The 15,027-nt window shown below is 42.5% G+C and overlaps 1 protein-coding gene across 2 annotated transcripts in view; it reads right to left on the reverse strand.

The window, feature by feature from the left end:
• Nucleotides 1–55: 55 nt before the first annotated feature.
• The window catches only part of LOC133640559 (pleckstrin homology domain-containing family G member 1-like), a 62,973-nt gene continuing 48,001 nt past the window's right edge, over nucleotides 56–15,027 (reverse strand). For both annotated transcript variants that reach the window (XM_062034041.1, XM_062034042.1), the window contains 8 exons: nucleotides 14,116–14,202; nucleotides 12,742–12,775; nucleotides 9,941–10,036; nucleotides 9,798–9,859; nucleotides 5,552–5,734; nucleotides 5,361–5,480; nucleotides 3,487–5,284; nucleotides 56–2,326 (listed from right to left, as the gene is read on the reverse strand). In XM_062034041.1, coding sequence (XP_061890025.1) covers nucleotides 1,389–2,326; nucleotides 3,487–5,284; nucleotides 5,361–5,480; nucleotides 5,552–5,734; nucleotides 9,798–9,859; nucleotides 9,941–10,036; nucleotides 12,742–12,775; nucleotides 14,116–14,202 — 3,318 coding nt within the window. In that variant the 3' untranslated portion in view covers nucleotides 56–1,388. The remainder of the gene's footprint in view (nucleotides 2,327–3,486; nucleotides 5,285–5,360; nucleotides 5,481–5,551; nucleotides 5,735–9,797; nucleotides 9,860–9,940; nucleotides 10,037–12,741; nucleotides 12,776–14,115; nucleotides 14,203–15,027) is intronic.

A 15,027-nucleotide genomic window follows, 5' to 3' on the forward strand; every position in this document is an offset into this window, starting at 1 on the left:
ATTTATTTTAATTTTATTATACATATAAATAAAATAAATACTTGAATTTCAGTGTTCTGGAGGCTATCCAGTAGATGGCAGTATTGTCCTGTTTAAGAGTGTCACAACATTGCTGTTTAGGGCAGACGAACAGCTTTACGGTAGACTAAACGTGACTGCTGTTGTTGTGTGTTGTTACCGTGCTGGGAGGACGTTAATGAAACTGCCTAACAATAAACCCACATAAGAAACCAAGAACTCACCCTCGATCATTCTACAGTTATGACGTCATTGGGCAGGCAAGCTGTTTATATTGTGGGAAAGCGGACGTGAGATCAGGCTTTCCCCACTCAGGTCCGCATTGAGCTGGAGGGGGCGTGGCCTCCAGCTCCGGCTGAATACCGGGAGTTTGTCGGGAGAAAATTTCTGCCGGGAGGTTATCGGGAGAGGCGCTGAATACCGGGAGTCTCCCGGTAAAAACGGGAGGGTTGGCAAGTATGTATTGATTGAAGTAAAATCTGAATGTCATTAAGACAGTTAGCTGCATCTTTGGACACTTCTTCCACTCCCGTCCTTGCACGCTACACCGCTACAACAAAGATGACGGGGAGAAGACACTGTCAAAGGTGAGCCACGTAAATTGAAGATGATCTGTAAAACATAATCTATGCAACATTTTGACCAAAGAACCACCATTACATGTTGTGTAGACCACAAGGAAGTGTTTTACATTTAGAAAAAAATCATAGTAATATGACCCCTTTAATGCGCCTTATAATCCGGTACGCCTTTTGTATGAAAAAAGACCTGACTAGACCCGCTCATCTGCAGTGCGCCTTTTAACCTGGTGCACCCTATGGTCCGAAAAATACGGTACATTTCTTATTTAGTCAGAAATATCAGCCTACTATTTTTTATCTACTGTACCTCGGTCAAGGCGCACAATCACTAAAATGAGTATGCTGAGCCTATTAGATTTGTATTAGTTAGCATGTAGCTGTGTTACATTTATTTGCCATTTGTTTAACGTTTATTTTTACAGGTGCTTAAAATGCTACTCAAAATAAAAAAGTTCTGCGGATCTATTTAAGATGTTGGGCACTGATAGGATTTTACTTCTGATTATCAGAAACAGGTTTGTAACATTACTTAATAAGCAGACTGGAAGTGCTAAGGCGGCTTGCATGTAGGATTCAAAGCGCTATTGTTCACTGATAAGATCCTACGTCGTTTACCTTGAAGCGTAAAATAGGAGTTATTTACATAATCAGTGTACAAAATATTTGTACTCTGCAATCCAAGAACTTGGTTTACGAAGAACTTGAGCTACATTTGCGGTTATTCCCTTTTGTTTGTGGTTAAAGTAGCAGTAGCAGGGACTCTTTGTGTTGCAATGGATTTTGGTAGACTTAAGCTAAGCTACTAGAGCTCAGACAGTGAAGCTTTTCCCTTAGAGACTGGACGATTTTGGGTTGGCTCTGTTGTGGTTCACTCCATAGATACTTCTCCAAATGCTCACAATCCAGTGATCTGGCGGCATGCGCCGGCGTACACGGCAAACTCCGGGAATGGACGGGACCCCGGTTTTGATGGGAAAGCCCAGCCACAGAGCTGAGACTTTGCTGTGTCGCGCCACAATTCTCCGGGTCGATTTCTTCCTCGGAGCGGATCTCCACGTAGTCGTCGTCGTCGCCGTTGTCCTTGAAATTGGCAAAGTAGTTCTGGGTGGCCGTGAGGATGCTTAAAGCGGACATTCGGTTTAGGACAACTACATGTTGGCCGTCATGCAAGGTGAGATCGGACTCTCCTTGGGTAGATCTCTCTGGGAGGCTGCTCTGACGACCTGAATGGCCCAAAGAGGGACCATGGAGTCTTTCGGGGGAACAATCCACAGCGGGCCCGTTACATTTTAGTCCGGGTTGGTTGTTTTTCTCCACTTGCAAGCTACTTAACGAGCTGACCGACTGACAGTGTCTTGTCGGAGAGGAAGGCTGTCTCTGGATGGTACTGTACACATGTTCGTCTTTCTCACTGGGCGCTGATATGCACGAGCTCCATCTCTGGGATGGCGGTGAGCTCGGGGTGATGAAAGAAGGGATGGAGCGGGAAGCGGTAAGTTTACGCTCAGGCGTGGAAGAGGCTCTTGCATTGCGCACATCGCCGGAAGATGACATGAAGCTGGAAAGCTCTCCATTGCTGTAGGTGGAGTGTAGCCACTCTTCCTCCGCGGAGGTCTCAGGCAAGGATGGAGAGGACGAAAGACCGGGGTGGCTATGGTGCACTGTGGCGGAGGAGTCTTTGAACATTACCTGGTCATAGAGCTGGGAATACTCTGCTATCCTTGCACCTGAAGATGAAATACAATATATGAGATGTATGTTACCACTCGGCCAGAATACATTACAATTAAAGGTAGAAATGGAATCCTACCAAGGCCAAACCATCCTGAATAAATCGGTCCGACTTGGTTTAAAAAGGTATGACAAACTAGACAAAGACTGTTACACTGGTGCTTCCTGCCTAATTAGCCCCAATATACACAAACTAGGATTGTCTCGATACCAATATTTTGGTACCGGTGCCTGAGAAGGAGCTGAGCCGGAAGGCAAAGCTCTCAATTTACCGGTCAATTTACGTTCCCATCCTCACCTATGGTCATGAGCTTTGGTTCATGTCCGAAAGGAAAAGATCACGGGTACAAGCGGCCAAAATTAGTTTCCTCTGCCAGGTGGCGGGGCTCTCCCTTAGAGATAGAGTGAGAAGCTCTGTCATCCGGGAGGAGCTCAAAGTAAAGCCGCTGCCCCTCCACATCGAGAGGACCCAGATGAGGCAGTTCGGGCATCTGGTCAGGATGCGACCCGAACGCCTCCCTAGGGAGGTGTTTAGGGCACGTCCTACAAGTAGGGGGCCACGGGGAAGACCCAGGACACGTTGGGAAGACTATGTCTCCCGGCTCGCCTGGAAACGCCTTGGGATCCTCCGGGAGGAGCTGGACGAAGTGGCTGGGGAGAGGGAAGTCTGGGCTTCCCTGCTTCCCTGCGACCCGACCACGTATAAGCGGAAGAAGATGGATGGATGGAGGCATTTTTTATGTCGAGACTTGATAAGCAATTTAATGTATTGTTTTAGCTTTGTATATTTTTATAATGGAATTTTTTTTTCTAAACAGCAATGTGGTCCATCCTTTTGTTTTTGGTTGTAGTTTTTAATAAGATGCAGCTTTTTTTCAGTTTTTATTTGCAGTCTGTTATGTGCTACTGAATCCACTGCATGGCTAAACCTAGTAATGTTATGAGTTTAGAAGCACAATAAGACTACCTGGATGCATTGGTTTTCCACATTGTCCCACACAAACGTCCAACATCTGGTAATTTGGATCTGGTCACCCTACCCAGGTAGGACGACCCGTCAGTATTTTTTTTTATCAGGATCAATATGGTTCTCTTGCCTTGCACTTTTAATGGTAACAAGATATGTAATATCTGAAAAACAAATGTTTTGCATTACCTATAGCAGCTCCCCCTTGTTTCTTCTCCTCTAAGATGGCCGCCAGGTCTTTCTGCCTCCTGTCAGGTCTGTGTCGACCACAAGAGTCCCCAGGATCCATACTCCTCATACGCAACAGTTGGTTAGCTTTCTTTATCTTCTGGCTATACTGTCGTGCCATCAGAAAGACACGATTCTTGGATTTGTCCATAAGTTCCAGGGGGAAGTCTACTGACTCACCCAGCAGGAGAGAGGAGGAGGCCAGTGGCGAGTCCAGAACTGCCAGCTGCCCTGGAAACAAACTATGGAGATCCTTGATAGAATTCTCTCTCTGAGGAGGGGTTTTTGGAGGAAGTTCGACCAGGTCATCATCCTCTAATCGGAAGCTGCCGCTACTTAGGCGAGCCAGTCTGTTGCGAATGCTTTTCACTGTGCCGGGTAAGGGTTCTGGTGCGACTGGAAGAGGTTTTGGACTACAAGCAGGACTCTGAAGTTCACCTTCAGTGGTTCCGTCACCTTGAAAGTCAGAGAGGTTGATGACTGGGATGGTGAAAGATTGTGATGAGCGCACAGGGGGTGGTCTAGCCTGATGTGCTGGGGGGCTCTTAGTTGGATACATGGCTGATTGGGGATCAGCCAGAGGACTGGTTTTGACTGAGGGTGTCCTCTTTAGTGACTCACTGGCATTGACCGGGAATGCAGAAGGCAGTCGTTCGGCTTTCTTTTCGTTGTTCCTGATATAGTTTTCCAAGTCATTCCAGAGCTCATCACCGTGTTCTGACATTCGATTTCCTTTCTGTGAATGTTTAGAGGCGATGAAAGCAGAGGACGAGGAGTACTCTGGCTCTGATTGGACGGAATAGAGGGTTCCGGATCTTTCATCATTTCCAAAGCGTAGACTCTGCTCTGACACGAACGCTCGGATGCTCCCACTTAAGTCTTGTTCACAAGGCAGCAGACTGTCTCTCTGCTGATCGGCGTTGATTCCTATTGCTTCTAGTGATGGAGGATCCCGAAAGCAAATGGTGTCATAGATGTTCTCCTCAACCATGTTTAGCTCAGATCTCTGCACCGGCTTCCCTTCTTGAGTGGAGAACTGATTGGTATCTTCGTAATTATCAAATTTTATGATTGGTTCTGTGGTGTCTGGTACCTCTGGCACATTAGGTGCAATTGTTAAATGGCAATGGGAATGTTCTTTCCGTGACCCATCTGAATCTCTTCTGACAAGGCCCATTCTCTTAAGGTCTTCATAGTTGATGTTGTCATAAACATTTTCAATATCATCCATTGTTAGCTGTTCGGCTGACGAAGACCCAGATATGTCATTGCTGGAGGACTCTGTGTGAATCACTTCCAGGTTGTGACCAGGCTGGTTGTCATCTGGATTCTGTTGAACTTCTGTAGCAGTCTCCCCGACACTACTCGCCCTTCGCAGAACCCTGCTGCCATTTGAGGGAGCTTCAATTTGGACACAAGGTAGCTGCTCTACATGCCAGCTACAAGGCCGGGCCGTCCTCTGAGACAACGTCTCGTCTGATCTCCCTGAGGGTGCCTCAGGTTCTGCTCTGCCTGGTTCTGTGGGAACAAACATCTGGTAGATATCCTCGTCGTCATCATCGGGCTGCATGGTTCGCTGTCTGGTGGGGAACATGGCTCTGCGAGCGCGGTGGTCTGCCCAAATGTTCCTAACAGAGTGCTCACTATCTGTCACTACTACTGATGGGACCGAGGACTCTGGAGGTTCCTCTGTCACATTAGAGGTTCTGCGAAGTGGCGGGTGGTGACTTCCATCCCTCACAAGTGACTCTCTGGCTCTCTAAAAGGTAGGGACATGAAAATGACATTAATGAGATGAGGTGCACATTTGAGGTTTTTAATGAACAATTCCATACCTGTAGATCTGAAGGACTCATGTTAAAGGCTTTCCACTGTTCAATACTGTCTACTGATGCTTGAGGGTTCAGCCTCTTCCTACTGCTTTTACCTGGGACTCGCAACCTCTTCCCACCTCCCTGAATGAAGAATCATACCTTTAGCACCAGAAGTGGCCTAAATACTGTTATGTTCTGATCTTAAAACTGACCAGGCCACTCTCATCCTCATCATCTGCATCTTGCTGATGTGGCCCCTCCCCTTCCTCTCGATCACTGTGGTCACCTGGGTCCAAAGACTCCTGTGATTGGTTGATGAGACTGCGGCTGCGACCTATTGTACCCAGAGCCAGCTGGGACACGGGAGAGAGCAGGGTGGCGCCCAGACTTGTTCGCTGGAATGAAACAAAAATATGTTTTTTTTGTTATGTTAATGCCTGCGTGAGTGGTACTGTTACTCTAATTTAACCCTCTATGAAGGCAATACATAGGACAAGCTCTGGATTAACTTTGTTTACCTATTATTTTATTTAACTACAGTGACTCTGTCGGAAAGTGTTTCAGTTTGACCTTGTTCTGCAGAAGTTTTAATTTGTAAGGTTTCCTGTGCTCTTATTTTGCTAATACAGTCTGTGATGTCACTTCCTTTTTAGCACGTCCTCTCCATAGTGTCTGCTTGTTAATTATGGTAATTGCAACCGTCTAACAGCTGGGTGTCAAAGACAAGGCCCGCGGGCCAGATCCGGCCCATGAATGAATTATCTATAGCCCCCGGGATGATATTTGATTAGTATTAGAACCGGCCCGCAGGCCACAGCCACCTGCTGCTGTTTTGCAGGCACCAATACTCCATTCCCCACAATGCAACGGTAGCCCGCGAATTCACTGCAAGTGGGCCTCGGCTTCATTATTCATCAGCATTCAGGGCAGATGTCAACTTTCAGCAACCCCCCTCTCCAATAATGGCTAAACGGAAGGTGGATGGTGAAAACAGGGGTTTCAAGCCAGGTGGGAGGCAGAGTACATGTCCACGGAGGTAAAAGGCAAACCTGTGTGTCTTGTGTGTGGAGAAAGTGTGGCTGTAATGAAAGAATATAATCTAAGAAGGCACTATGAAACGTCTAAGAAACACAAAGACAAGAATATGGACACGAAACAAAGGCTACAGAAGGTGGAAGAATTAAAATGAGGTCTTAAGTCCTGGCAGGCTCTGTTCACTAAAGCCATATCACAAAGCTTCGGTGTCGTTTTGATAACTGACACCATGTTTAATTATAATTAAAATATATATTTAGCTTGCCACCCACTCCATAAGAAGAAAGATAATTCGGCACCAGTAATAATAATGAGATTTGTCAATAGGAAACATAAAACCGCATTACTAAAACAAGGGAGGAAGCTGAAAGGAACAGACGTGTACATAAATGAACATTTAACAAAGAAAAACGCAGACATAGCCAGAAAAGCTCGTAGCTTAAGAAAACAAGGAAAAATACAACAAACATGGACAGCAAACTGTAAAATATTTATTAAACTAAATGGAATTATTTGTAGTATTTACATTTTCAGAATGTACTTGTTCTATTTTTGGCCCAAGTAAAACTAAGAAAATAATCTGAAGTTGTCTTTTTTAAAAAGTTATTATGCCATGATTTTACCAGTCCGGACCACGTGGGAACAGATTTTCTTTCATGCGGCCCTTGAGCTAAAATGATGAAAATATAAGTTTATTTTCAATTTATGCTAAAAGGCTCACACCGTGTTTCAGAATCAGAATCAGAAATACTTTATCACTCCCTGAGGGGAAAACGAGATTTTCAGCACAATCCCATTCATAACCCTGGTTTATATTTATTTATTTACCTCTAAAGGCCTTAGTGGCCATATGCGTGGACAGTACCTTTTAGCTCTTATTTCCAAAATTGTGTACACTACTGAATTGGGGTCTTATACCGACATATGGACACGTATACTGCTGTCTGGTGGTGTCAGAAGAGTATAACATACAATGGAATTTGGGAAAAAATAAAAATTAGCATGTCACTACACATGAAGTACACGTTTGTGTACTTATGGACTAAGTACATCATATCAAAAGATGATTTTTAGTTTTTATTCTAATTAGGGTCCAATAAGGCCAGATAGCAAAGAGAAATAAAAAAAAACATGTAAACAAACAGCTTGGGCCTTAAGAGGTTAATTTCATCCATCCATCCATTTTCTACTGCTTGTCCCTTTCGGGGTCGCGGGGGTGCTAGAGCCTATCCCAGCTGGATTCAGGCGGAAGGCGGGGTACACCCTGGACAAGTCACCAACTCATCACAGGGCCAATTTAGTGTTGCCAATCAACCTATCCCCAGGTGCATGTCTTTGGAGGTGGGAGGAAGCCGTAGTACCTGGAGGGAACCCACGCAGTCACAGGGAGAACATGTAAACTCCACACAGAAATACCCCGAACCCAGGACCTTCGTATTGTGAGGCACACGCATGCACCCACCAATAATGCCGAGGACGAATCAAAGGACAACTTCTACAACCAACTGCAACAGATACTACAGAATAGACCAGCAAGAGACATCATTGTGCTCATGGGCGTCATGAATTCAAAGGTAGAAATGGACAACAACGGATACCATTTTGTAATGGGAAAGCAAGATATTTGCACCATGAACGAAAATGAAGAGATCTTTGCGGACGCCTGTGCAGACAACAACCTGGTCATAGGAGGCACTCTCTTTCCCATTGAACCCATCCATAAAGTCACGTGGGTATCACAATCAATACTAAAAATAAGATCAACTACAAGTGCATAAACAGGAAGTTCAGAAAACAGGAAGTTCAGACAGTCTCTTCTAGATTATCGAGTGAAGAGGAATGTCAGATGTCACCTAAACTCCAACTGAAGCTGAAGTGTTGCAAACCCCTGTGACAACAGAGTTAAATTCAACATCCAGCTGTTCCAGGACATAGGAACAACTGAACTGTAACAAATCATCATAACTGTTCCAAAGTGCTGCCCGTTTAATTTCATGTTTATGCTTATTTATTTTATTTATTTGAATTAGGACAGTGCCTACTAATTAATGTGTCAGTAAGAAAACAGCTTCAACATAAATATGCTGGAGTTAGCCCAAAAGCTAATTTGCATCTATTCTCCTAAGGCAGGTAGAAAAACACAAACACATAGACACAGTAAACACACAATAACACCATATACAATCTGTTTTAATGATCTTCCTGATTTTTTAGGCTCTAAAATGTGATACTGGGACCTCGTTGCTCAAGCATTGGTCACGTCCTTGTAATTACCCAGTTTGACCGCCAGAGGACTCCCGAGACAACTTAATGCTTTTTAAAGCTCTGCGTCTTAGAATCAGTGTTAGTTCTTAAGTGAAGTCGTAACTGATGTATTTTATTGTATATACTAAATTGAGTTGTTAAATACCATTTTTAAAATGTTTTTATATTACGGTGCACAGTTTTTATTGATATTCTCTTTGTATCCGTTTCTTTTAGGCCACAAATCTGTCATTAAAATTTGCCGAAAAAATGTCACATGGCAAATTAAGGCCCGGCGGCCAAATGCGGCCCGTTAAGCTCTTCTATCTGGCCCGCCGGACATTCCCAAATCACTTTTTTAGATCTTTAATATGGAAACTGTAGCTGCCATTATTGATGTGCAGTGATGTTTTCTAATGACCGTAAGTCTTGAACTATACAAAGTATTTCAATGGTTGGAATCTGTGCTTTTGCATGATATACTAGTTACTATGGTAATCTAATTAGTTACTATGGTAATCTGATTAGTTACTACGGTAATCTAATTAGTTACTATGGTAATCTAAGTCACAGCAGCTCAGACGAGGCACCAAGCGGTGTGGGTGGGGAGCGTTTCCACAGAGGCCAGCCTGATATGCGGGTGTCAGGGACAGACGCAGAAGGAGATTTTTACAACAAAGTTCTAAAGCTTAGTGATGTCTCAGATATATCAGATTGTAGGTGAGTTTTTTTGTACCCTTCGCGTTCATATTTTGCTGTGTTTGTTGCATTTTTGTTGCGTTTTGCTAATATGTCGATGGAGAGGGGGTGTGATGTTCATACGTTGTCGATCATAGTTAATATTGTAAATCCCACATTCTTTATTTTCATGTACATTCTTGGTGTCTCATTCAGTAAAAAATTTTAAAATTCCATTGTGTTTTTTTTAAGGCGGTCTGTCACAACGTTTTTAGCATTCAATCAGACATTATTGTGAGGTTTTGTATTAGTGTTCCTAAAAATAGATATACCGGCCCCCGGACACATTTTTTTCTCTAAATTTGGCCCCCAAGGCAAAATAATTGCCCAGGCCTGCTGTAGTAGACCACATACTCAGCAACTACAGGATGGTAAATTGAATAGGTGCATTATTTTGGAGCATACTTCATTCAGGATCAAATACACTTTTTTATGACTAACCTTTTCTCCATCAGTGTTGGCAGCATTCTGCCTGGCATTCTTCAGTAATTTTGAAAGAGGTTCTGAGGGCACAAATGAATAATTTTGTGTTTTTGTTCATCAGGTTTGATGTAAAAAAAGAATGATTAAAAGACAATTCTTACCTTTCCTGCGTCCTCTGCGAGGGGATGGCCCCTCCTTTGTCTGTGGGGAATCCTTCTTGTCACCGTCAGGGATGCTGAAATGAAATCCAGGATGGTCTGGAGGAAGACGGAGGGGATATATTACAACATACTGTATAATATTGTCATGGTTCCCGCATGGTTGAGATTGTTGTAACCCTAGGATGCAGAGATAGATGGCGACGTGCTGGTAAAAGAGTTTAATTAAATTCGAAAAAATAACAAAAGGCAGCAGGCCAGTGAAAAGTATGCATTGGCAGCAAGGCATCCAGCACTCTACAAGTGAACCACAAAGAACCTAACTGCCAATTGAAAACAGGTGTGCTGGAGGGAAACAGAACAGAAAATGGGAGGTGCAGCAAAGCCTATAAGGCAGGGCTATTTAACTGGCGGCCCGGAGGGCAAAATCAGGCCCCAGAATGACACTATATTATATATATTATATACGATTCAGTTCAAAACTTGGAAAACAAACATTTTTGCAGCAAATTTCCTAGAAACACTAAAACTTGTACCTGCAAACACATTGACCTTGCACTGACATTTTAACCTTGCTAGCAGACATATAACACTAGGGTGCAAACTTGTGATTTACATAACTCAGGCATTCCCCAGGGCACACTTTAAGTCCTCTCCTTTATTAGCAGTTACATACATCTTTCATAATGTGTTTTATGCAACTATGGTGTTGCTGTAACTTGTTTACTTCAGATGCAGTCAGTTCACATTTGTTCAAATTCTTAAGTGGTGTTCCTCAAGGCACCGTTTTAGGTCCTCTCTTAGTCATCGTTCGGGCTACTCAACTGGTGGCTTGCTAGTTCTGTTTAAAAAACTTTTTTTGCAGTAGATTCTTAAAAACACTAGAGTGCTGTCATTTTGATCTTTGACTAGCTTTTTTGCAGAAGGTCCTTAAAAACAGTGAGTGCAAAAAAAGTAGATCAAAAATCAAATGTTACTGTAGATGACGCTGGTTCTTCGAAATATACAAAATATGACTAGTAAATATATAAATAAATAGTAAAGGGAGAAGTCCGACACCCCAGTCTTTAGCTTTCCGGAAACGTGGCCCCCAAAACGATTTATAAAACCCAAAACCAGTGAAGATGGCACATTGTGTAAATGGTAAATAAAAAGAGAATACAATGATTTGCAAATACTTTTAAACTCATATTCAATTGAATAGACTGCAAAAACAAGATATGTAATGTTCAAACTGAGAAACTTTATTAATTTTTGCAAATAATCATTAACTTAGAATTTAATGGCAGCAACACATTGCAAAAAAGTTGGCACAGGGGCATTTTTACCACTGTGTTACATGGCCTTTCCTTTTAACAACACTCAGTAAATGTTTGGGAACTGAGGAGACCAATTTTTGAAGCTTTTCAGGTGGAATTCTTTCCCATTCTTGCTTGATGTGCAGCTTAAGTTGTTCAACAGTCCGGGGTCTCCATTGTGGCATTTTAGGCTTCATAATGCACCACACATTTTCAATGGGAGACAGGTCTGGACTACAGGCAGGCCAGTCTAGTACCCGCACTCTTTTACTATGAAGCCACACTGTTGTAACATGTGGCTTGGCATTGTCTTGCTAAAATAAGCAGGGGCGTCCATGATAACGTTTCTTGGATGGCAACATATGTTGCTCCAAAACCTGTATGTACCTTTCAGCCTTAATGGTGCCTTCACAGATGTGTAAGTTACCCATGCCTTGGGCACTAATACACCCCCATACTATCACAGATGCTGGCTTTTGAACTTTGTGCCTATAACAGTACGGATGGTTCTTTTCCTCTTTGGTCCGTAAGACACAAGGTCCACAATTTCCAAAAACAATTTGAAATGTGGACTTGTCAGATCACAGAATACTTTTCCACTTTGCATCAGTCCATCTTAGATGAGCTCGGGCCCAGCAAAGCCGGCGGCGTTTATGGGTGTTGTTGATAAATGGCTTTCGCTTTGCATAGTAGAGTTTTAACTTGCACTTACAGATGTAGCGACCAACTGTAGTTACTGACAGTGGTTTTCTGAAGTGTTCCTGAGCCCATGTGGTGATATCCTTTACACACTGATGTCGCTTTTTGATGCAGTATCGCCTGAGAGATGAAGGTCCGTAATATCATCGCTTATGTGCAGTGATTTCTCCAGATTCTCTGAACCTTTTGATGATATAACAGACCGTAGATGGTGAAATCCCTAAATTCCTTGCAATAGCTTGTTGAGAAATGTTGTCTTAAACTGTTGTACAATTTGCTCACACATTTGTTCACAAACTGGTGACCCTCGCCCCATCCTTGTTTGTGATTGACTGAGCATGGAAGCTGCTTTTATACCCAATCATGGCACCCACCTGTTCCTAATTAGCCTGTTCACCTGTGGGATGAGCATTCCTAAACTTTCTCAGTCTTTTTTGCCACTTGCGCCAGCTTTTTTGAAACATGTTGCAGGCATCAAATTCCAAATGAGCTAATATTTGCAAAAAATAACAACGTCTTCCAGTTCGAACATTAAGTATCTTGTCTTTGCAGTCTATTCAATTGAATATAGGTTGAAAATGATTTGCAAATCATTGTATTCTGTTTTTATTTACCATTTACACAACGTGCCAACTTCACTGGTGTTGGGTGTTTTAGTTGGATATCCCTGCTTTAGGAACTAAGAAGGAACTCCAACACTAAAAACGAGAAAGTTGAAGCATGAGAACAGGAAATGATACAAAACACAGGAAAATAACTAATTATGTCCCAAACTGTCATGTCACTTATTTATTTAATTCTACTTACGCATTGCATCCATCTCCAGAATGGCTTGTTTGGCCTAGAAAAAGTGGCAGAGGGTAAGATTAATGGGGTATGTAGCATATTTGGACAGCTAGGTGGCACTACAATCCCAGCCTTAACTCTCCATATTATAGTTGCATGTACAATTGAGGAAAAACTCCCAAAAATAATTGAACAGAAAATGTATTAAAGTACCGTATTTTTCGGCCCATAGGGCGCACCGAATTATAAGGCGCATTAAAGGGATTATATTATGATTTTTTTCTGAATGGAAAACACTTCCTTGTGGTCTACATAACATGCAATGGTGGTTCTTTAGTCAACATTTTGCATAGATGATGTTTTACAGATCATCTTCAAGTCGCTTTCTGACAGTCGCTTCAGGATGCGCCGTTTTGTGGGTGGTCTTATTTACGTGGCTCACCTTCGAAAGCGTCTTTTCTCCGTCATCTTTGTTGTAGCGGTGTAGCGTGCAAGGACGGGAGTGGAAGAAGTGTCAAAAGATGGAGGTAACTGTTTTAATGACGTTCAGACTTTACTTCAATCAAAAGTGGAGCAGCATCTCCTCATCCGTGGCTCACTAGTGCAACAACAAGGCCAGATATGTGTCCCGTGAAAAACCGTCAGACCGGAACCCTCTAATAACTAATGTTCCTTGGGTGAATAATGTAAACTCACTACTGTTTTTAGCACATTGGCTATTGACAGATATAAGTTAGAACTTTACGCTACTTTATATTAGAAATGACAAAAGCGGAAGATGAATGTCCCATAACAAGAAGATAGAGAAAAAGAAGAAGCTTATCGACTACGGCACAGACTACAATGGCAGACGCGCAAATTTTCAAAACTTATGCAGATCCTAAATACAGATCATCAGCAGGTACCAGAAGGTAAGAAAAGTTGGTTTCGCCAGATAATATGTCTTACCTTATACACACACCATAATAATACTTGTATGTTGAAGCACAGTACAATCCATCAAGCGGTGCGGCTTCATAGTTTACCAAAGTCGTACTAAAACATTTTGATAGATTTTTGATCGCAATGTGTTAGGTTCTATATTTTCAATGGAACATATACAATGTTGGTGTTGTTTACTTGACTTATATTGCAGTGTACACATATCTCTTATGTGTGACTGCCATCTACTGGTCACACTTATCATTTCACCATCTACCAAATAAAATAGCTTCGAGGTTGGTAAGCATAACCAAAATTATGCCGTACATTAGGCGGGTTATAAGGCGCACTGTCGAGTTTTGAGAAAATGAAAGGATTTTAAGTGCGCCTTATAGTCCAAAAAATACGGTAGATGATTTAAGGATAAAGTTGACAAATGTTTGAACAAAGGCAACACAACCAGAGTGTCCTTACTTTGGCAGGGATTTTAGCAGGATGATTTTCAAGTATGAGCCTCTTCAGGTGTAAGATCCACATGCGCTTATCTTGCTGGGACTTAGCCTGCAGGCAGCAGAAAAAAACATTACAGTGCAGATAATAGCACACTTCAAAAAAGACAGCTGAGATGTTTTGGATAAACCATTTAAAAGTGTGCTTTCTTGTAGAACACAGGTGAACATATTTACAAAACCCAAAACCAGTGCAGTTGGCAAGTTGTGTTAATGGTAAATAAAAACAGACTACAATGATTTGCAAATTCTTTTCAACTTACAACGTCCACAGTTTCCAAAAACAATTTGAATTGTGGACTCGTCAGACCACAGAACACTTTTCAACTTTGCATCAGTCCATCTTATATGAGCTCGGTTTCAGCAAAGCCGGCTGCATTTCTGGGTGTTGTTGATAAATGGCTTTGGCTTTGCATAGTAGAGTTTTAACTTGCACTTACAGATGTAGCGACAAACTGTAGTTACTGACAATGGTTTTCAGAAGTGTTCCTGAGCCCATGTGGTGATATCCTTTACACACAGATGTCGGTTTTTGATGCAGCACCGCGTGAGGGATCGAAGGTCCGTAATATCATCGCTTACGTGCAGTGATTTCTCCAGATTCTCTGAACCTTTTGATGATATTACGGACCGTAGATGGTGAAATCCCTAAATTCCTTGCAATAGCTCGTTGGTAAATGTTGTTCTTAAACTGTTGGACAATTTTCTCACACATTTGTTCACAAAGTGGTGACCCTTGTCCCATCCTTGTTTGTGAATCATGGCACCCACATGTTCCCAATTAGCCTGTTCACCATTGGGATGTTCCTAATAAGTGTTTGATGAGCATTCCTTAACTTTCTTAGTCTTTTTTGCATTTGTGCCAGCTTTTTTGAAA

This window comes from Entelurus aequoreus, linkage group LG23 (genome assembly GCF_033978785.1).
Source record: "Entelurus aequoreus isolate RoL-2023_Sb linkage group LG23, RoL_Eaeq_v1.1, whole genome shotgun sequence".
Taxonomy (NCBI): domain Eukaryota; kingdom Metazoa; phylum Chordata; class Actinopteri; order Syngnathiformes; family Syngnathidae; genus Entelurus; species Entelurus aequoreus.